The sequence below is a fragment of the Salarias fasciatus genome, chromosome 9 (assembly GCF_902148845.1).
Source record: "Salarias fasciatus chromosome 9, fSalaFa1.1, whole genome shotgun sequence".
Lineage (NCBI taxonomy): Eukaryota > Metazoa > Chordata > Actinopteri > Blenniiformes > Blenniidae > Salarias > Salarias fasciatus.
Window position 1 is genome coordinate 19,473,205 of NC_043753.1, and position 24,043 is coordinate 19,497,247.

The following is a 24,043-nucleotide window of genomic DNA, read 5'->3' on the forward strand; positions in this document are numbered from 1 at the left end:
AAAAACAAAGCCACACCTTCAATCAAGGTTAGACAAACACACACACACACACACACACACACACACACACACACACACACACACACACACACACACACACACACACACACACACACACACACACTTCCATTTTGTTCTTTAGAGACATGGCACTGAGCATCATGGGAAACACCACCAGTGGGGTCACCCACACCAGAAGTCATAGGTCAGGACTGCTGGGGTTCCGGCACTCGAACCCCCACCCGGCCAGACCAGGGGAAGCCCCACATCAAGGTGGGGAGGCCCCCAGGCCAGCCAAGACAGGAAGACCCACACACAGCCCCCCCAGCAACAAACCAACCCAATGTTCAGTTTTTTTTTAACTTTATCATTGATAAGATTTTGATCATTTTTATTTTTATGTATCTGTCTGACGTGGGATTTCCATGATAATGTACTCTCTGTAAAATATTTTCTTATTTACATTTTTTATTTATTCACCACCGAACATCATCTGTTTCTGAATTTATTGTGGAATTTCCAAACATCACTGCTTTCATCTTATTTAAACAAAATAATTTATTATTGTCCTTCCATTTTTTACGTTTACTTAATTCCTCATTAACCATATTCATGAGTTCATTATGATTGTCACTACTGTAGGATATGTTGGCGTCAACAGCAACAAATGCAAGTTAATTGAGATACATAACATATGTCATTAATACAGACGATGAACAGTTCAGGTCCTAAAACGGGGTCCTGGGGGACACCACGAGAAATGTCAAGTTTTTCTGCAGAGGTCCAGAGCTTTTTGAACATACTGCTCTCTTCCTGTTAAGTAACTTTTTAACCGCCCCCCCCATCGAATCAACGGGTGAAAACAGGAAACTTCAAACAGACAAAAAACAAATAAGACAGATTTTATGAACATGTTTATTTCCAGAAAAGACAGGCAGAGAAAACTGTCACGTGGGAACAAGAGCTGAGTCGCACTCCCAAGAAATGCTTCTCTAAATAGACTGCATTTATTAAATATTAAAAAGGCTTGCATCAAAACTCTTTGGATATTGTCATATAGTAAACAATATAAACTTTATTTAAGAAAATGCTACTTTGTAAAATGCAAAGTACAGACAGTACAACCTTACTCCCTGGCAGACGGCCTGAGTGAGATTAATTAGTGTAATTAGCATTATTTCAGTAGAATATAAGTGTTTTTACAGCCTTAATCCCATGTGATGGAGAGCATATTGCAGCTCAGGTCCCATAACTTCTGCGCCAGCTCGTCGCTTTTGGCTTTCCGGGAGGGGCTGGTAGGAGCACAGTCACTGTGAACGATGAGAAAAATCTGTTCATGATTAACCTGCACCACTTAATCTGTTAAACACTCCACCTACATCAGAATAAATCAGTTTAAATTTGTCAGTTTGCTAATACATAGACATGAGAGATATTTGTTAAAATAATCTTAATCAGTATTTCTCAAACTTTTTCCACCCTGAATAAATTGAGAAGATGTTGATCTTTCCTTCATAATATTGATTAGCAATGAACACGTTCACAAGTGACATGAGTGTCATCGATCACGTTTACTCACTGCACTGTACAAATGAGGAGCATTAAAACAGGCTCAAATCTATCCAAACAAGATGCAGCACCACCTTATCTCTCAGAGCTACAGCAAGCCAGAAGTTTGACAACAACTGCTTTTCATTTATCTATACATCCACACACATAGTAGGCCGACAGTGCTGAGTTTCTTCAAAACACTTAGTTGGTTACATTAAATCCCAACAACTTTTTTTGATCAAACAAGATGTGAAAATTTAAAACGCAACAAACATACAATCACAAATCAAACACAAGAATGAGCATGGACCCATCATATATTTTTATTCAACGTTTTGTACTAATTTGATAACATCATATATTATATGACTCAATGTAGTCCTGGCAACTTATGGATGAGGGCAGGATAACCCCGCAACAGGTCGCCAGTCTATTTAAAAAAAAAAACATATATATATATATATATATATATATATATATATATACACACATATATATAAATAAAAGAAGTTTACCTGTAGTATCCACCGGTCTCATTGGCCAGCTTTGGCTCCACAGCGCAGTAAATTGTTGTCTGAGCTCCCTGCACAGAGTTTTTGATGAAAGGACTGACCACCTTCATGAAGCACCGCATAGGGCTGCTGAGGTGGCGGCCCAAATCAGTCTGAACGAAGCCAGGATGGAGGGAATAGGTCGTCACTCCGGTGCCTGAAAGACGACCACAGAAACAGAAAATGAACCCATGACTGCATGTGTTTTACCAGTGTTCTTCATGAGCCAAACTAAAAATTTAAATAATTGTTTCCACACCTTCCAGGCGTTTAGCCAGTGAGCGGGTGAAGAGGACGTTGGCCAGCTTGCTCTGATAGTAGGCCTTGTTCTTGTCGTAGTTCTTCTCGCTGTTGATGTCATCCAAGTGGATGGAGCCCCAGGTGTGACCAATCGACGACACGGTGACGATCCGGGCCGGGGTGGACTTCTTAATCAGGTCGAGCAGCAAGTACGTGAGCAGAAAATGACCTGAAGAACAAGAAAATATGACTCTCAGTCAACAATCGGACAATGCATTTTCATAAGACTGATGCCATATAATACCACTGGAGGCTATTGACTCAAAATTTAAAGCAGAATACCAAGAACTGAAATCTTTCAGTGTTCAGTGCAAAATAATGTCAGTGTATTCAGTCTTGACTTAAGGCTGACAAAAAGGTTTCTCATTACCAAACATGTCGTGTAAGAAGCATCTCATGATGGGTAAAAAAGAAAGAACTTATTTTAATTTATTTTATTTTATTTTTTTTGTTTTATTTTAACTTATTTTTAGAACTTATTTTTTTAGAACTTTATTTTAGCTTATTTTATCTGATGAGTAGGATAAAGGAAGAGAAAAAATACACAAATCTTCCACTTCAAAAATATTGAATGAGAACTTTAAATGTATTGCAATCTGTCAAAATAGCTGTACTAACATGGGACAGTAAAGTAAGTACAGAAAACAACAGTCAAGAGACTGGTGAAAGCATTTTATAGTAATAATTAAATACTTTGCAATTTTCTCATAATTCAAAATAAAAACTTCACATCACTTATACTAATTTCATATGAACTAAAATATTTCAATTTTTTATCAATTAAAGCCAAAAATGAATGAAAATCCAAAATATATCACACCATTTCATAAAAGCAAATTTTCCCAAAGCCATTAAAAGTAAAAAAAAAAAAAAAAAAAAAAAGTGATTCAAATGATTAAAAAAAAATGTGATTAACCTTTCTGCCCGCCTGCACACAACGCGCACAGGAGCGCAGCGCGCCCGCTCCGCTTCGTTCAATTTTTCACGCAAGGCGCGTGCGCACTGAACCAGGGCCAGTGCTTGAAATGTACGTGCTGGGGGCTGGTAGAACGGCGAAGGGATTTGATTGGTTTCTTAAGAGTAGTCTGCGCCTTAGGATTGGTCGGAGTTTTTACTCTCCTGTGGTCGCCACAGTGGTCAGATTTTTGCCGCACCTTTTTCCGTCCACATAATATATTGACTTGTCCCAGGGGGCAGGGAGCATTTCACTCAGTATGACAAAAAATGCTTTTGGACAACATCATCTACCCTAGCTTTAAATACGCACATCTTAAGCATAGAAGGCAACAAAAGAGTAAATTTAGTAGATTTATACGTTCAAGAACTTAGAAGAAAATAGATTGTGCGGACACAAATCTGTATTATCGCTCGTCTCAGAAAAATACTACAAAAAAAATGTCATAAAGACTTTGACCAGTAAAATAGTATTTAAAGGTGCATTAAGGAGTTTTACAACCTTAAAAATACTTATTTTCCACCATAAATATGTTCCACATTTTTAATGATGTGTACAATGTGCCCTGACATATTCATTACAAGTACCTGTAACAGCGCTAAATTGTCACTTGAAAGTTGCAGTGCCGGTCCGGCACCAGAATTTTTTTGGGGAGAATTTGAAAGGAATGATGTAATGCGCGCTCCCGCTGGTTAGGTTTCATTTTGCATTACTCCGCCAGATGCTTAGTGAGCAACAACTGAGCAGGATCTTCCAGAAAGTAAGAAAAGACTGGCTTCCAGCACTGCCACAGCTCCAGCACAGACTCCACCAGGTAAAAGAAACTTAACTTTTACTTGAGCGCTTCTAAACGAGCGAGGAAGGAGCTCCCCTCTTCTGTGCAAGCGAGCCACAGGCACGAGTTTTTCACTAAGCTACATTACACCCAAGGCCTGCACGGCAGCGCTGTTTCGCATAAAACGTGCAAACTCCTTAATGCACCTTTAAAAACTGTCATAAAGACTTAGACCAGTAAAATAATATTTAAACATGTTACAAAAAGAGAGAATAACTGAATTTATACACAGAGCAGCTGCAGTTTGAAAACAGAGAGAAAGGGAGAGGCAGCATGATAAATAGCATTCTTCATCTCACTCAATTAGCTTTATCAGAGTCAGAACCTGTAATAATTAACAGTCATCAATAAAAAAAAACATATTGCTCTTCAATGACTAAGCATTTTAAAGGGAATATACACACTGAAAGAATAATTGTTAACGATGATTTTACTGACCAAAGTGATTGACGCCAATCTGCATCTCAAAGCCATCGGCGGTTTTCCCATAAGGACACATCATCACGCCGGCGTTGTTGATGAGGATGTTGAGTTTCGCCTCATCTGTAGAAGAAAGAGAAAAACAATGTACAACTCATTCCCTGTTTATACTTCTTTGAGGTTTAAATTATTTTACCTTGATTGATGCCTTCAGCAAATTCCCTGATGGACTTGGTGTCTGACAGGTCAAGCTTTTTGCAGACGACGTTGTCGTTTCCAGAGCTCTCGATAGTTTCCTTGACAGCTGCCTTCGCTTTCTCCATGTCCCGGCATGCTATGATGACCCTGGCTCCTGAACGAAATGGATCAACAGCAGTAATTTGTAACAGTAAAGCTTTAATACATACTGGCTATGTGTATGAATGCATGGACAATCTTTGTCAAGTACATTTCACCAAACTAGGAATTTAACAAAAACAGTTGGAGTTCTGGTGTGTGAGGGACAAAGAAGACACAAGCAGAGAGCATTCTACTCTTCAATCAGGAGATGTTCAGGACAGCAGTGTGCAGATCTGTAGGCTAACAGCACCCCTTCATGACAATATGTGTACATTACTGCATGCTGCACAATGACAAAAGACAAAGATTCTGTAAGAAACTTTAGACAACAAATAACCTGATAATGATATTCTCCTATTCATCCATTTTCTAACCCGCTTGTTCCTTCTCTGGGTAGTGGAGGGCTTAAAGTCTGTGCTTCTGTGCTTCAACTTTAAAGATTACATAATAAGGTAAAACAGAACAAATTAACTTAATGGGATTAAAATCAACATCTGAATGCATTTCAGTTTAGTTTGTTCATTTATTTGATCAGGGACAATGCACAGTAAAACATTAATCCACAAAAGGAAAATATGCATGTGCCAGGTTATAGCAAAAATGAAAGGATTTAAGGATTTCAAGGATTAAATTAAGGAAACTAAAAACCATAAAGATAGAACCTGAATTAACACATTAAAACACCATCAGTTGTGTGGAAGGGGAAGCAGCTGATTGCAAAATGATGTGTCGACAGTAAAGCAGGATTACCAAACTTACTCTAGCAGAACAGTGATGGAAAAGGGTTAGTTAATGAGAGTAAAGAGCCCCACAAGTTAGGAGAGCAGAATTTTTTTCATGCACAAGGCGAATGAATTTTGCAGTGAAAAAAGGTAATACTACCGAACCACAACTTCTCAGGATTTGTTTATGTTTTTCTGTAAATAGATTTTAATAGTTCTGTTGTCCTCAAAACCTTTTCACTTTCCACTTGCAATGGAATGATGTGGCCCAATATGTCTGATTGTGCAAGTCAGAATTAATTATTGACGTCACAAGAATCAAGTGTAAATGTCTCACAGTGTTAAATATGTTGGCATTTTATACAGTTGTAAATCATGAAAGAAGTGTTGTAAGAAATGATTACTCATACATCTTCTCTTACTCACGCATTTCCTCTTCTCTTCACATTTTGGGGAATAGAAATTCACTTCCTCTCAAATACACAGTTTTATCTTCTGTCTGGACTTCAATTGTGGCATTTAGACAAGAGAATTCAACAGGACAAGTTAGGTAACTTTAATTTTTACCCATTACTCCAAAATGTCCTGATAGTCAGGCTTCTCGGTGGTTTTAATTGTGTTGAACTGGGATTACATGAACCAAGGTCTCCTTGGTATGAAGCCAGGGCTTAAAAGAAATGACAAAACTGATCAGATGGGACAAACAAGAGTTCAAGTGGTTCTTCGGATTTTTCTGGGTTCACTTTGTGTTTCATATCTGTTAATTCAGAAGAAGTTGATAGTATTAAGTGGAGTGCTGGGCTGTAAGCATCAGAAGTCATCATCACAGAGTGCAAGCCACCATGACGAGGCAGAAAAAGATAAACACCCCGACAGGAGACACAGACCTCTCTTGGACAGGTCGATGGCTGTCTCCTTCCCGATGCCGGTGTTGGCTCCGGTGATCACCACGGTTTTACCGTCCAGCCTCTCCTCAGAGGACCAGGCTGCCCGGAACATATTACTGCAAGATTCAGAAATAAGTGTCAACCAAAAAATACGGATGTGATAAAAACAAACAGTCTTAACGCACAAGAAAAAAAAAAAAAAAGTTTGCATCATTGGTGCAAACTCATGGTTTGTTTTGGTGCAGCACCAAAACAAACCAACCCTGTCACATAAAAGATGTCAAATGACAGTTTAACATGTTTTATGAATAAACATATAAAGCATTCTCACCTGAATGGAATCGCACCGAAAATGTATGTATAATATTCACGATAGAGGACAGTCTGGAGGAAAACATGCAAGAATTAAAACTGATCTTGCTGAAATGCTTTTAAACCCACCGGACTGCAATCTTTTGATGGGCTTGACTCACAGCCAATCACGGCCAGCTGCGTCAGCTCACGGCACCGCTGATTGGCTGACATGCAATTTGATCCCGCCTTTGAATGTGAGTAAACTCAATTATGAGTACGGGATGGGCCAGAGGGGCGGGGACTCTTGGATTTGCGACAACAGGTTGGGCAACTTAAAAAAAAAAAAAAAAAAAGAGCGAAAAGATTAACATAATATCGAGCGCATTTTTATGTATCACTGAAGAGCAATATATTTTTATTGATGACCATTTATTATTGTGGGTCGGAGTTCTAGTGTCGGATAAAGGTGAATTTCCCCGAAATCAAGGAAGATTGCAGTTTATCATGCTACTATTTCTCCCTCTTGTTGCAGGTTTAATGTCATAAATACTTAGATCAGCAAAAACAATATTCAAACGTGTATGAAAAAGTGGTCTTAATTGGTTTTAGTTGCAAAGAAGTTGCAGTTTGAAAACAGTGGTTAACTCATGACAGGCAGAAATGACAGCATGGTGAACTGCAACCTTAATAAGCATAATTAACAGCCACCCATAAAAGCATATCGCTCTACAATGATTGAGCAATTTTGAAGGGAGTACACACATTGAAAATAAAAACGTGAGCTATATGATTTCTTCTGAGGTGAACTTGAATCGAATGTAAAATATACTACATTTAAAGTCTCAGCTGCACTCCAGCTGCTGGTATACAGACCTGTTTAACACGTGTTGGCACATACAAGTTATGCAATTTAATTATTGCAGATAAAAAAGAAAAAAAAAACTCGTCACTCACATGCAGCTTACAACTGTTCACCTTTGCACTCCAATCTATGTCTGACACAGGGACTGATTAAATTTACCAAAGTAATTGACTGTAGTTTACATCTGAACGCTATAGGCAGTTTTCCCATGAGGACACACCATGTGTGGCTGAGGATGCTGAGTTTCGCATCTTGTCTGTACTTATTTGAGGTTTAAATGATTTTACCTTGAGGTGGCCTAGATGTTAGAGCAGAGGACTTGGAATTAAGAGTTCACAAGTTTGAATCCTGCAACTGACCTGTCACCACTGCAGGTCCCTGAGCAAGAAACTGGAGCGCCACAATGTGGCCGCAACCGAGAAATAGGATTGGTCAATATGAGAACGGAAATTTCCTCAGAGGATTGACGAGGTATGATGAATTAGTTTGCTGCTGCTATAATAACTTTCTACAGTTACACTGAGATCGTAACACCATATTTTACTGCTTATTAAATCCCACTTTGCCCTTTTGAAGATGTAAAACCAGATTTGCAAATATAGAGGACAGATTGTGTTGTCTCTTCAGTATTTGTTTCCTCATTTGGATGTTCCTTCCTTTTTCTATTTTGTGTGTGTGTCTGTTTTCGTTTTGAATTTTTTAAATAAAGACATGACAAAAAAGAAGTTTATGACCAGGTAAGATATGAGATTGAAAGTGTTATTGAGAATATGATTAAATCGCTCATAGGCAGGGGTGGAAAGTAATGAATTTCATTTACTCACGTTACTGTAATTGAGTACTTTTTATGAGTAATTTGTAATTTTCTAAGCAGTTTTTGAAATATATAATTTTTACTTTTACTCAATTACATTTTGACCCAAGTATTTTACTTCACTACATGTGGGCCCCCTCACGTTACTGAGTACAATTATGATAATGGAAAAACCACGCGCCCTTCCTCTTGTCTCATTTATGATCTGGATCTACACGTGGAAAGGTGGGTGTTCTGAAGACTGGAGATGTTATTTGCACCACCAGCCACTAAGAGGCAGTGTTGGCGCTGCTCACGACTGCTGAGCACCGCTCCGTGTCGGAGAGTAAAAGGCACACGGAGAAGTCCGACATCAAAGACAAGTTCGAGCTGTCAGCATATGGGTTGTCTCAGTGTTAGTGTGCGTCCAGAGAATGTAAGTCGCCCTGTTGCAGTGGATGTTGTTTGTTGTATCCCTCTTGTTTGTGGCGAGGTTGCTTAAGCTAACTCTATGGCACCTATGTATGATTAGCAATGATAATGATTGATAGAAGCTAACATAGACATTAAAGCTCGTGTCCGGAGTTTCCGTTCGTTTCCAACGTATGTATCATTTTTCAACAGAGCTTAAATGTGTTAGTCTGGTTCGATGCTACAATATAATATTAGCATAAAGCAATATAAACATTTATTTATGAGCCCCGCCTTCGTCTCATAGACCCCCATGTTATCCAAAAAAGCACCGGTCAGCTTCAGCCAATAGATTTCGAGCTTCCGCATTCTCGTGCCGTCAATCAAAGTGTGCAAGCAGCCAGAGAGCACGGCCGCTCGCCCAGACAGAGGTGAGTTAGCAACGCAGCAGCCGGCCCGCTTACCTCGGATTAGTGGTGTGTATCGCCTAGTATCTGGCGATACGATTCGTATCACATTTCATGGGTCACGATTGATATATCCCGATACCAATGTTCATCACGATTATTGCGATACTTTAGGAACAAAAAATTTGTAAACTAGTAGTACTTCATGAGAAAACTTGTATGAAACACATTTTATTCATCCCAAATGCAACAGAAGCACTTAAGCAACTATATTTAACAGCAAACAAGTTGCAGGCTACTTTTTCATTTAAACAGTAAATAAAAATAAAGGCTACATATACCTTCAATAATATAACATGTTTTGAGAAAACAAAGTGCAATCATTATAAAACCTTGAACTGAATTGAATTGAAATTCCTTTATTTTTCCCACAGGGGGAAATTGCAATGTTAAGCAGCACAGAGAAAAGAAATAGAAACAGAAAAGAAATGCAAAATATGAGAATTTACAAGGTCCAACCATACATAGAAAAATTAACTATAAATTTAGGATAAATATAATTAAATAACAGATACAAACTAAATGACATAATTTAAATATAGTTTAAATGTAAGTTTCAGACAGATATAAAGAAATAACAGATATACACTAACAGATATAAATCAAATATAAATTAAATATACATTTAAGACATAACACATATGTAAACTATAATATTAATAACAGATATGAGTTACATATTATTTAAATATACATATAGGACAGACATGTACAATATTATAGAAAAATGTGAGAGACATGAAAAGACAAATACACAGGAGTGTCATTTAGAACAGTGTATGTGTTTGGACGAGTTGGAGCAGTGCTGGCTGTAGAATCTGATAGCAGCAGGGAGGAAGGACCTGCTGAGGAGGCAACGCTCCTTCACACACCTGGGGGGACGCAGCCTGTCCCTCACCGCTGCCCAGGGCCCTCAGGGTGTCCTGCATGGGGACATCGAAGACCCATTGTGTTCTTTGGAGACATGGCACTGAGCATCATGGGAAACACCACCAGTGGGGTCACCCACACCAGAAGTCATAGGTCAGGACTGCTGGGGTTCCGGCACCCGAACCCCCACCCGGCCAGACCAGGGGAAGCCCCACATCAAGGTGGGGAGGCCCCCAGGCCAGCCAAGACAGGAAGACCCACACACAGCCCCCCCAGCAACAAACCAACCCAATGTTCAGTTTTTTTACTTTATCATTGATAAGATTTTGATCATTTTTATGTATCTGTCTGACGTGGGATTTCCATGATAATGTACTCTGTAAAATATTTTTTCATTTTTAATTTATTCACCACCGATCATCATCTATGTTTCTGAATTGATTGTGGAATTTCCAAAAATCAATTATTTTGCCTTATTTAACCTTAATTTATTATTGTCCATCCACTTTTTACGTTTACTTAATTCCTCATTAATCATATTCATGAGTTCATTATGATTGTCACTACTATAGGATATGTTGGCGTCATCAGCAACAAATGCAAGTTTTAGTTATTGAGATACATCATATATGTCATTAATATAGATGATGAACAGTTTAGGCTTCAAAACGGGGTCCTGGGGGACACCCCGAGAAATGTCAAGTTTTTCTACAGAGGTCCAGTCCTGTTTAGACATATTGTTCTCTTCCTGTTAAGTAGCTTCTTAGTCGCTCCCAGGTCGCTAACGAGAAAAAACAGGAAACTTCAAACAGATAAAACAAATATGATAGGTTTTATAAATGTGTTTATTTCCAGAAAAGACAGGCAGAGAAAACTGTCACGTGTGAACAAGAACTGAGTCACACTCCCAATAAATGCTTCTCTAAATATACTGCATTTATTAAAGCTCGTGTCCGGAGTTTCCTTTCGTTTCCAACGTATGTATCATTTTTCAACAGAGCTTAAATGTGTTAGTCTGGTTCGATACTACAATGTAATATTAGCATAAAGCAATATAAAAATGTATTTATGAGCCCCGCCTTCGTCTCATAGACCCCCATGTTATCCGAAAAAGCGCCGGTCAGCTTCAGCCAATAGATTTCGAGCTTCTGCATTCTCGTGCTGTGAATCAAAGTGTGCACGCAGCCAGAGAGCACGGCCGCTCGCCCAGTCAGAGGTGAGTTAAAGCTCCACAGCAGCCGGCCCGCTTACCTCGGATATAGCCATTGTCTGCTGAACATCCACCGTAAACCGCTAAGCATGTAGGATGCTGTAGGACGCGGAGGCTCTCATTTTCACCCGACGGATAATAGCGTGCACAATTAAAGGGGCGTGGCTTGGTCGCTCATGAAAGCAGAGGGAGGGCGGAACCTGAGACATTGGATTAAAAAAAAAAAACCTCTCTCTTTCAAAACTCCGGACACGAGCTTTAAATATTAAAAAGGCTTGCATCAAAATTCTTTGGATATTGTCATATAGTAAACAATATAAACTTTATTTAAGAAAATGCTACTTTGTAAAATGCAAAGTACAGATAGTACAACCTTACTCCCTGGCAGACGGCCTGAGTGAGATTAATTAGTGTAATTAGAATTATTTCAGTAAAATATAAGTGTTTTTACAGCCTTAATCCCATGTGATGGAGAGCATGTTGCAGCTCAGGTCCCATAACTTCTGCGCCAGCTCGTCGTTTTTGGCTTTCCGGGAGGGGCTGGTAGGAGCACAGTCACTGTGAACGATGAGAAAATTCTGTTCATGATTAACCTGCACCACTTAATCTGTTAAACACTCCACCTACATCAGAATAAATCAGTTTAAATGGGTCAGTTTGCTCGTACAGAGACGTGAGAGATATTTGTTAAAATAATCTTAATCAGTATTTCTCAAACTTTTTCCACCCTGAATAAATTGAGAAGATGTTGATCTTTCCTTCATAATATTGACTAGCAATGAACATGTTCACAAGTGACATGAGTGTCATCGATCACGTTTACTCACTGCACTGTACAAATGAGGAGCATTAAAACAGGCTCATAAATCTATCCAAACAAGATGCAGCACCTCCTTATCTCTCAGAGCTACAGCAAGCCAGAAGTTTGACAACAATTGCTTTTCACACACACACACACACACACACACACACACAGAGTAGGCTGACAGTGCTTAGTTTCTTCAAAACACTTTGTTGGTCACATTAAATCCCAAAAACTTTTTTGGATCAAACAAGATGTGAAAATTCAAAACGCAATATATAATCACAAATCAAACACCAGAATGTGCATTGACCCATCATCAGATAGTGCTTAAAAAACCCAAACAGGTTGAACGTATTTTTATTTAATGTTTCTTTTGTTTTTTGGAGGTAAAACCAAATAATTCAAGCACTCGATGTTCGTTTCTGGGTTTTCTTTAGTGTTGCTGTGACTCCAGCAGAGGAGGAGGCTTGGGAGGCTTTATTTTCTTTTAGGGCTTCCGTAATCAACATACACTTCAGACGCCGCTTTTTATCAACTCAACGCCGTCCAAGAACGGCATTTTTTCCAGACCGGAAAAACGCCGTTATTGAGCGGCGTTCAAGGGCGGCATCTTTTCTGGCCGGAAACGCCGTTCATTACAGCGTTTTTTATTTAATAAACGCTGGTTTTTTGCGGCGTTTTTCTTTACTGACGCGTAAGTGAGTGACGGTTATTGCCTCTAACGGCCTGCCATAGGTGCAGGTGGTGGTGGACGCCACCGGTGGCACGCGCTGGGCGTCATGGACTGCGTCATGGACGTTTCATTGTGCATTAGCGCGGCACCAAAGCCCCGCTTCTCTGGCCAGCTGAGGAGGGGGTACTTTTTCAATTTTTTATATTTTCTGGTTACATTGTCCCCTCATTCCAGTGCACCCGTTCGCACTTTTTTTCCCCACCACTGGCGCGGAATGGCTGAGAGAAGCTCCAGATCCTTCTCTGGGGGGACAGTGGTGAAGCCGCCATCCTCTGTTTCTGATTGGCTAATAGCAAGGCTCTGGCTGGCTTTATTGGTTTACACCAGCGTCATTAATTCCATAGTCAAAACTCAATCACAACAAATGCACGTGCAACTTTTTTTCCCCTCCCTCTTTTTCCAACTGACGGAAATCCGTCTGCAGATGGAGAACTTTAATCCCTGTATATGACTCAATGTAGTCCTAGCGACTTCTGGATGAGGGAAGGATACACTGACGAGAAGTCGCCAGTCCGTTAAAAAAACAAATATATATATATAAAAAAAAGACAAGTTTACCTGTAGTATCCACCGGTCTCATTGGCCAGCTTTGGCTCCACAGCACAGTAAATTGTTGTCTGAGCTCCCTGCACAGAGTTTTTGGTGAAAGGACTGACCACCTTCATGAAGCACCGCTGAGGGCCGTTGAGGTGGCGGAACAAATCAGTCTGAACGACGCCAGGATGGAGGGAATAGGTCGTCACTCCGGTGCCTGAAAGACGAACGCGGAAACAGAAAATGAACCCATGACTGCATGTGCTTTACCGGTGATCTTTATGATTCAAACTATAAAAAGCAAGCCAGATGATTTAAATACTGTTTCCACACCTTCCAGGCGTTTAGCCAGTGAGCGGGTGAAGAGGACGTTGGCCAGCTTGCTCTGAGAGTAGGCCTTGCTCTTGTCGTAGCTCTTCTCGCTGTTGATGTCATCCAAGTAGATGGAGCCCCAGGAGTGAGCCAACGACGACACGGTGACGATCCGGGCCGGGGCCGACTTCTTAATCAGGTCGAGCAGCAAGTACGTGAGCAGAAAATGACCTGAAGAACAAGACAATATGACTCTCAGTCAACAATCGGACAATGTACTTTCATAAGACTGATGCCATATAACATCACTGGAGGCTAATGTCAGTGTATTTAGTCTTGACTTAAGGCTGACAAAAAGGTTTCTCATTACCAAACATGTCGTGTAAGAAGCATCTCATGATGGATAAAAAAAAAAAAAACAAAAAAACAAAGAGCTTATTTTATCTGATGAGTAGGAAAAAGGAAGAAAAAATACACAAATCTTCCACTTCAAAAATACTGAATGAGAACTTTAAACGTATTGCAATCTGGAACAGTACAGTAAGTACAGAAAACAACAGTCAAGAGACTGGTGAAAGCATTTTATAGTAATAATTAAATACTTTGGCATTTTCTCATATTTCAAAATAAAAACTTCACATTACTTATACTAATTTCATATAAACCAAAATATTTCAATTTTTTGTCAATTAAAGCCAAAAGTGAATGAAAATCCAAAATATATCTTAAAATTTTACACCATAAAATCAAATGTTCCCAATGCCATTAAAAGCAAAAAAAAAAAAAATGCTGAGTTGTATTCAGAATATAAGCTGTGAGTTTATAAATAAGTGTTAAAAAATACTCTTTTAACGTCACTCTTATCTAATGAAGTGCATCTGTATTATTTCAGATCTTTTAGTTTAGGGGACGTTGTAGCAGGCAGAAGAAGACCAAAAATTAAAGATTTAACTGCTATGATTAAATACACACATCTTACAAGCACAGAAGGCAACAAAATTGTAAATTTAGTAGTTTTATACGTTCAAGAACTTAGAAGAAAATGGATTGTGCGGACACAAATCTGTATTATCGCTCATCTCAGAAAAATACCACAAAAAAACTGTCATAAAGACTTAGACCAGTAAAATAATATTCAAACATGTTACAAAAAGAAAAAATAACTGAATTTATACACAGAGCAGCTGCAGTTTGAAAACAGAGAGAAAGGGAGAGGCAGCATGATAAATAGCATTCTTCATCTCACTCAATTAGCTTTATCAGAGTCAGAACCTGTAATAATCAACAGTCATCAATAAAAAAAAACATATTGCTCTTCAATGATTAAGCATTTTAAAGGGAATATACAGTGCATCCAGAAAGTATTCACAGCGTTTAACTTTTTCCACATTTTGTTATGTTACAGCCTTATTCCAAATCGGATTCAATTATTATTTTCCCTTAAAATTCTACACATAACACCCCATAATGACAAAATGAAAAAAGTTTTTTTGAGAGTCTTGCAAATTTATTAAAAAATAAAAAACAAAGAAATTACATGTACATAAGTATTCACAGCCTTTGCCATGAAGCTCTAAATTGAGCTCATGTGCATCCTGTTTCCACTGATCATCCTTGAGACGCTTCTACTGCTTAATTGGAGTCCACCTGTGGCAAATTCAGTTGATTGGACCTGATTTGGAAAGGCACACACCTGTCTATATAAGGTTCCACAGTTGGCAGTGCATGTCAGAGCGTAAACCAAGCATGAAGTCAAAGGAATTGTCTGTAGACCTCCGAAACAGGATTGTGATGAGGCACAAGTCTGGGGAAGGGTACAGAAAAATTTCTGCTGCTTTGAAGGTCCCAATGAGCACAGTGGCCTCCATCATCCGTAAATGGAAGACATTTGGAACCACCAGGACTCTTCCTAGAGCCGGCCGGCCATCTAAACTGAGCAATCGGGGGAGAAGGGCCTTAGTCAGAGAGGTGACTAAGAACCCCATGGTCACTTTGTCACAGCTCCAGCGTTCCTCTGTGGAGAGAGGAGAACCTTCCAGAAGGACAACCATCTCTGCAGCAATCCACAAATCAGGCCTGTTTGGTAGAGTGGCCAGACGGAAGCCACTTCTTAGTAAAAGGCACATGGCAGCCCGCCTGGAGTTTGCCAAAAGGCACCTGAAGGACTCTCAGACCATCAGCAAAAAAATTCTCTGGTCTGATGAGACAAAGATTGTACTCTTTGGTGTGAATGCTCGGCGTTTTGTTTGGAGGAAACCAGGCACTGCTCATCACCAGGCCAATACCATCCCTACAGTGAAGCATGGTGGCGGTAGCATCACACTGTGGGGATGTTTTTCAGCAGCAGGAACTGGGAAACTAGTCAAGATAGAGGGGAACATGAATGCAGCAATGTACAGAGACATCCTGGATGAAAACCTGCTCCAGAGCGCTCTTGACCTCAAACTGGGGCGGCGGTTCATCTTTCAGCAGGACAACGACCCAAAGCACACAGCCAAGATAGCAAAGAAGTGGCTTCAGGACAACTCTGTGAATCTCCTTGAGTGGCCCAGCCAGAGCCTGGACTTGAATCCAATTGAGCATCTCTGGAGAGATCTGAAAATGGCTGTGCACCGGCGCTCCCCATCCAACTTGATGGAGCTTGAGAGGTGTTGCAAAGAGGAATGGGCAAAACTGCCCAAAGATAGGTGTGCCAAGCTTGTGGCATCATTTTCAAAAAGACTTGAGGCTGTAATTGCTGCCAAAGGTGCATCAACAAAGTATTAAGCAAAGGCTGTGAATACTTATGTACATGTGGTCTCTCAGTTTTTTATTTTTAATAAATTTTCAAGAATCTCAAAAAAACTTTTTTCATGTTGTCATTATGGGGTGTTGTGTGTAGAATTTTTAGGGAAAAAATGAATTGAATCCAATTTGGTATAAGACTGTAATATAACAAAATGTGGAAAAGGTAACGCGCTGTGAATACTTTCCGGATGCACTGTACACACTGAAAGAATAATTGTTCACGATGATTTTACTGACCCAAGTGATTGACACCAATCTGCATCTCAAAGCCATCGGCGGTTTTCCCATAAGGACACACCATCACGCCGGCGTTGTTGATGAGGATGTTGAGTTTCGCCTCATCTGTAGAAGAACGAGAAAAACAATGTACAACTAATTTCCTGTTTATACTTCTTTGAGGTTTAAATTATTTTACCTTGATTGATGCCTTCAGCAAATTCCCTGATGGACTTGGTGTCTGACAGGTCAAGCTTTTTGCAGACGACGTTGTCGTTTCCGGAGCTCTCGATAATTTCCTTGACAGCTGCCTTCGCTTTCTCCATGTCCCGGCATGCTATGATGACCCTGGCTCCTGAACGAAATGGATCAACAGCAGTAATTTGTAACAGTAAAGCTTTAATACATACTGGCTATGTGTACGAATGCATGGACAATCTTTGTCAAGTACATTTGACCAAACTAGGAATTTAACAAAAACAGTTGGAGTTCTGGTGTGTGGGGGACAAAGAAGACACAAGCAGAGAGCATTCTACTCTTCAATCAGGAGATGTTAAGGACAGCAGTGTGCAGATCTGTAGGCTAACAGCACCCCCTCATGACAATATGTGTACATTACTGCATGCTGCACAATGACAAAAGACAAATATTCTGTAAGAAACTTTAGACAACAAATAACCTCAAAGTTCAAAGTCAAAGTCAGCTTTATTGTCAATTTCTTCACATGTACTTGACATACAAAGGAATCGAGATTACGTTTCTCACTATCCTTATGCGTTTAACATGGACAACAGTAAAAGTGCAAGTGCACAAGACAAATTCTAAGTTAATAAATAAATAAAATGCAGTAGCTAAAATTCAAATATAAATGTAAATATAACAGTGATAGTGATATTCTCCTATCCATCTATTTTCTAACCCGATTGTTCCTTCTCTGGGTAGCGGAGGGCTTAAGTCTGTGCTTCTGTGCTTCAACTTTAACGACTAAATAATAAGGTAAAACAGAACAAATTAACTTAATGGGATTAAAATCAACATTTGAATGTATTTCATGGATTAAATTAAGGAAACTAAAAGCCATAAAGATAGAACCTGAATTAACACATTAAAACACCATCAGTTGTGTGGAAGGGGAAGCAGCTGATTGCAAAATGATGTGTCGACAGTAAAATAGGATTACCAAACTTACTCTAGCAGAACAGTGATGGAAAAGGGTTAGTTAATGAGAGTAAAGAGCCCCACAAGTTAGGAGAGCAGAATTTTTTTCATGCACAAGGCGAATGAATTTTGCAGTGAAAAAAAGGTAATGCTACCGAACCACAACTTCTCAGGATTTGTTTATGTTTTTCTGTAAATAGATTTTAACAGTTCTGTTGTCCCCAAAACCTTTTCACTTTCCACTTGCAATGGAATGAAGTGGCCCAATATGTCTGATTTTGCAAGTCAAAATTAACATTGACGTCACAAGAATCAAGTGTAAATGTCTCATCCTGTTAAAATGTTGGCATTTCATACTGTTGTAAATCATGAAAAAAGTGTTGTAAGAAATGATTACTCATACATCTCCTCTTACCACATTTTGGGGAATAGAAATTCACTTCCTCTCAAATACACAGTTTTATCTTCTGTCTGGACTTCAATTGTGGTATTTAAACAACAGAATTCAACAGGACAAGTTAGGCAACTTTAATTTTTACCCATTACTCCAAAATGTCCTGATAGTCAGGCTTCTCAGTGGTTTTAATTGTGTTGAACTGGGATTACATGAACTAAGGTCTCCTTGGTATGAAGCCAGGGCTTGTGGTAAATCAAGAAAAGACAAGACCAAACTGATCAGATGGGACAAACAAGAGTTCAAGTGGTTCTTCGGATTTTTCTGGGTTCACTTTGTGTTTCATATCTGCTAATTCAGAAGAAGATAATAGTATTAAGTGGAGTGCTGGGCTGTACGCATCAGAAGTCATCATCACAGAGTGCAAGCCACCATGACGAGGCAGAAAAAGATAAACACACCGACAGGAGACACAGACCTCTCTTGGACAGGTCGATGGCTGTCTCCTTCCCGATGCCGGTGTTGGCTCCGGTGATCACCACGGTTTTACCGTCCAGCCTCTCCTCAGAGGACCAGGCTGCCCGGAACATATTACTGTAAGATTCAGAAACACGTGTCAACCAAAAAATACGGATGTTATAGAAACAAACAGTCTTAACGCACAAGAAAAAAAAACCCACGAGTTTGCACCAAAACAAACCAACCCTGTCACATAAAAGATGTCAAATAACAGTTTAAAATGTTTTATGAATAAACATATAAAGCTCTCTCACCTGAATGGCATCGCACCGAAAATGTATATCTAATATTCAGGGTAGAAGACAGTCTGGAGAAAAACATACAAGAATTAAAACTGATCTTCCGGAAATGTTTTTAAACCCACCGGACTGCAATCTTTTGATGGGCTTGACTCACAGCCAATCACGGCCAGCTGCGTCAGCTCACGGCACCGCTGATTGGCTGATATGCAATTTGATCCCGCCTTTGAATGTGAGTAAACTCAATTATGAGTACGGGATGGGCCAGAGGGGCGGGGACTCTTGGATTTGCGACAACAGGTTGGGCAACTTAAAAAAAAAAAGAAAAAAAAAGAAAAAGAGAAAAGATTACCATAATATCGAGCGCATTTTTGTGTATCATTGAAGAGCAATATATTTTTATTGATGACCATTTATTATTATGGGTCGGAGTTCTAGTGTCGGATAAAGGTGAATTTCCCCGAAATCAAGGGAGATTGCAGTTTATCATGCTACTATTTCTCCCTCTTGTTGAAGAAGGTTTAATGTCATAAATACTTAGACCAGCAAAAACAATATTCAAACGTGTATGAAAAAGTTGAATTAATTGATTTAATATACAAAGAAGTTGCAGTTTGAAAACAGTGGTCAACTCAGAAATGACAGCATGGTGAACCGCAATCTTAATAAGCATAATTAACAGCCACCCATAAAAGCATATAGCTCTACAATGATTGAGCAATTTCGAAGGGAGTACAAACATTGAAAATAAAAACGTGAGCTATATGATTTCTTCTGAGGTGAACTTGAATTGAATGTAAAATACACTACATTTAAAAGTCTCAGCTGCACTCCAGCTGCTGGTATACAGACCTGTTTAACACGTGTTGGCACACAAACAAGTTATGCAATTTATTTATTGCAGATAAAAAAAAACTCGTCACACACATGCAGCTTACAACTGTTCACCTTTGCACTCCAATCTGTGTCTGACACAGGGACTGATTAAATTTACCAAAGTGATTGACTCCAGTTTACATCTGAAAGCTGTAGGCAGTTTTCCCATAAGGACACACCATGTGTGGCTGAGGATGCTGAGTTTCGCATCTTGTCTGTACTTATTTGAGGTTTAAATGATTTTACCTTGACTGATATTCAGCAAATTCCCTTATGGGTTTTTTGTCTGATGGCCCAAGTTATTCTTTGTTTTCTTTCTTTCTTTCTTTCTTTTTTTTTTTTTTTTTTTGCATTTTTTCATAATTAAAACTGAAGGGATGAATGGATGGATCATCCGACTGATCTTCACAAATACAGCAAAAATCACCAAACATGTAACTTGAAATTCAAATTCAGCTTTATTGTGCTTTTTAGAATGCAGCTCTCTGCACAGGGAATGAAATATCAAATCAAACTGAACTGCAGGTCAAAGTAGAACTGACAACCACTGATAGCAGTAGACAATAATTTCCAAGTGACCACGAGCTTTGGATATATATTTATCAATCATTTAGAATCACCAAATGTCCTCAAGTACATGAAGAAACAGGTGTACATGGAGAAAACCAATCATGCACATCCAGAACATGATATCTGCACTAACAAATACTAAGCAATAATTTGTATTTGTTTTGTATTGCTATCTAAATTTGACGCCACACCCAGCAAAGCAGTAAAATATAAAACCACTATCAGTGGCTTTATTCTACATGAACATGTCATCCTGCACAGTGCTGTGTGTGTTTGTCCATCAGGTGGCAGCATATCTCCATCTGGCAGCTGATCCCTGGGGCAGCTGATCCATCCTGTTTCCCTCTGAGGCCGGCCCTGTGTCACTGTGTTGTGTCTCTGGACAGATTAACACGTTGGTATTTGGGTAAATCTCGTCCTTGGCGTGAATTTCAGTCTTATTGACAAATCATTTGCAGTATCCCTGCTTATCCGCCAAGTCTCCCCAAAAGCTTATTATGAATGGCCCATTCATACATTGCAGACATTATTACAGCAGAAACAGTGAGTTTAAGCTGTGGACAGAAGGTCATTGGAACAGGAAACTTTGTGCCAGTCATCAGCTGATTGTGTGTAAGCAAACATTTCCTTCCCTTTTCTGTTGGATCAGTCAGCAAAGTACAGTGTGAGCGTGTTGTACGTTACTCATGTTGTCAGGACCAACTAGATCAGTCACATCTCCAATGTCTCCGAAGATAAAAAAAAGCAGCAAGAAGGACTCCAGGAAAATGATGTAAAGTGTGTGCATACATTATGTGTGGATTATGATCAAGAGTAAAGGCGGACTGGGGTGTGTGCAAATGAATTACATGAACTGAGTGGAAGTCATTCATGTTTCAATTCAACATGTTAGACAATCAGCTTGATTACATCCCTTTGACTTGTTTATTTAACCATGTGAACGCAAGTCTGCAAGGAAATGTCTGTTGACGTGCTTTTGTATGATAACATGACTTTGTTGTGATGGTTGTGCAGTAAATAACTTCAGTGTAAACAAAAACAAAATATATACATCAGATGGTCCATCACTGAATTGTTTGAAGATATTTATGAATTGTTTTCCTTTATTTCTTGTTTTATCTTTGTGTAACAGTTGAATGCATGCACTTTTCAGTTATTTACCTTTATTTCTTGTGTGTTTTGTTGTTATTGACAGTGTACTGCTTTGCCATGAGACATAACAGTTTACCTAAGATGTTACCGGCGCCGCATTAGCAGCTTCCCAGCAGCCAAAGACAATGGAGAGGCAGGAGGATGCTCTGAATAAACTATGAGAACAATCCATTCATTATAATGGGACTGTTAACTTCACTTTGGCACGCGGAAAGCAAGAGGATGCAAGATTTATTTTTATGTATGAGGCAAGAAGACATAAATAAACATCTGTAAGCAGAAGGAGATTCTCTTGAATTGATGAGGTGAACAACATCACTATTGTTCTTGACTGAAAAGTCATCGACCTGTTGATTTTAAAGAAGATAAGCTGATATAAAATGTACCTTTTGTGTGTGTAAAATGCAGTTAATAAGAGTGTAGTCACACTTTTTATTTACTCGTTCTTAAAAACATGGAAAAACAGTGTTTTCTAAGTTACTTGATATTGGTCAGTAAGATTTAAAACCATTGTTTCAAGTGCTTTTGATTAATTTGATCATTTTTACTTCTGATAGAAAGAACAAGGGAGATGATATGTTTCCTAAATGAAGGCCTAAGGTTGGGATTTTTAAAGGACGATGAGGTGAAGGAATTAATGTTACACTGGTGTTTTTACCAAAAGACTGTAACTTGATACACAATAACATTAATGCACAAATATAATTCTTTCTACTGAAATGTAGACACTTTGAAAAGCAAACCAACCATTTTTGTTCCCTATTCCTAGAGTAAAATTGAAATATTCTATTAACTCCAAAGAACAAAAAGCACATGCCATATATTTATTTCCACTGGTGAATTGACGTTGCTTAACTGCAATGACTCTTTTGTGCTACAGAGGGCGCTAAAAGGCACTTTAGAAATTACAAGAAAATAATTTTCTCCCAACTCAACTAACCCTAACCTAACCCTTTGTTTCATAATGCAGCAAAATTGTAGCTAAAACATGAGAAAATGTCTCCCATTACAATAAAATGTACGTAATGCAGCAAATGTTTTAAGGTAAATCAGAAATATGTCTGATCATAATTAAAAGTGTAGTCAAAACGAGTGCGTATTTGCTCGCTGTTTGATGTCAGCTTGACTCTTTAGTTTTCTCTCTCTGCTTCTGTTTCATCCTCTTCCCTCTTGCCTTCACATGCAGCTGAAAAGCCTCCACCTCTGAGTCTGAATTTCCAAAGGGAGTTTTTTTTTTCCTTTCCACCGTCGCCTGCGCTGCTCATGTCGGATTGCTGGGTTTGAAGTGGTTGAAATGAACACACTCATTTAAAAACAGGAAGAAAAAAAAAGCAAGCATCAGTTGAGTGTAAAAATCAAAGTACTTTCATAGGAATATAAAGAAGTAACTGGTCAAACATCATTGTGAACAAGAAGAAATTTACTTGTCAATCATCGTGAAAGCTTTGAATCACGGATTCTTTTTTTTATGTGGAATAAAAACATTTAAGCTCAGCTTGGGAGGTTTTCAATGAATGAATGGAACCCTGTGATTTTGAGGATAATTATGTTAACAAGAGAACGAGCATGAATTCTCATTTTGTGTCCTTCAAAGCAGATCAGAGGCGAAGTTGGCAGCACCCACAACCCCAATGTTTACATTATAACAGTATCTTTGTAAGGTCACGTCCCGCTGTCTCTCCTGACCCACACACGCAGGCGACCAGCAGTCTGGCTTCAAGATTCATCTACAAAACCTGGAATTATCTGAGGCTGTGAGTGGTGATAAACATCTCCAAGTGTCCCCATCTTTTGCCACCACCTTCAGTGTACAGACAACACTTTGCTGGCTCATCTTCTGTTTATCTGTTTAGTCTGGCCCTTTTTTTTTTTTTTTTTGTGGCTGCACCCCCTCTCGCCTCTGTATTTGGTTTCTCACCCTCTCAGCCTCAATCGCCTCTCTGAGAGGGGGTTACATAACACATAAGCGATGCCATTCATCTGTTCAAACCAGTCCTCCTTGCTGATCCAATCTCTAGCTTGTAATGGCCTTTTGACTGCAGCACCATTTCCCGAGATACCAATCTATACTTTGGTAATTAGTCTTTTTTTTTTCTTCCTCTTTTTTTTACAAGGGAGGTTATACACCAGATGTTAGACTCCTTCATCAGCAGTCCTTTGCTGTTGACTGAAACACACTGCAGCGTTTAACCGCAGTACAGGTCCCTTTGATTTGGGTTATTTTTCTCACTGGCTAATTTTCTCTGGAGAAATCAGACAAGTAAGGTCATGTTAAGGTTGT

General features: G+C 39.2%; 2 protein-coding genes across 2 annotated transcripts; both read right to left on the reverse strand.

Moving 5' to 3' along the window:
* Positions 1–1,195: 1,195 nt before the first annotated feature.
* LOC115394359 (retinol dehydrogenase 12-like) lies at positions 1,196–6,933 on the reverse strand. The gene is made up of 7 exons (XM_030099660.1): positions 6,892–6,933; positions 6,561–6,676; positions 4,809–4,964; positions 4,631–4,735; positions 2,362–2,571; positions 2,067–2,259; positions 1,196–1,310 (listed from the first exon to the last, which is right to left on the reverse strand). The coding sequence occupies exons 2-7, from the start codon at positions 6,670–6,672 to the stop codon at positions 1,208–1,210; spliced, it is 879 nt and encodes a 292-aa protein (XP_029955520.1). The 5' UTR covers positions 6,673–6,676; positions 6,892–6,933; the 3' UTR covers positions 1,196–1,207.
* A 4,736-nt stretch (positions 6,934–11,669) lies between these two features.
* Positions 11,670–19,290, reverse strand: LOC115394548 (retinol dehydrogenase 12-like). Its single transcript, XM_030099892.1, has 7 exons — positions 19,180–19,290; positions 18,885–19,000; positions 17,054–17,209; positions 16,876–16,980; positions 13,873–14,082; positions 13,564–13,756; positions 11,670–12,025 (listed from the first exon to the last, which is right to left on the reverse strand). The coding sequence occupies exons 1-7, from the start codon at positions 19,188–19,190 to the stop codon at positions 11,923–11,925; spliced, it is 894 nt and encodes a 297-aa protein (XP_029955752.1). The 5' UTR covers positions 19,191–19,290; the 3' UTR covers positions 11,670–11,922.
* Between the last annotated feature and the right edge of the window lie 4,753 nt (positions 19,291–24,043).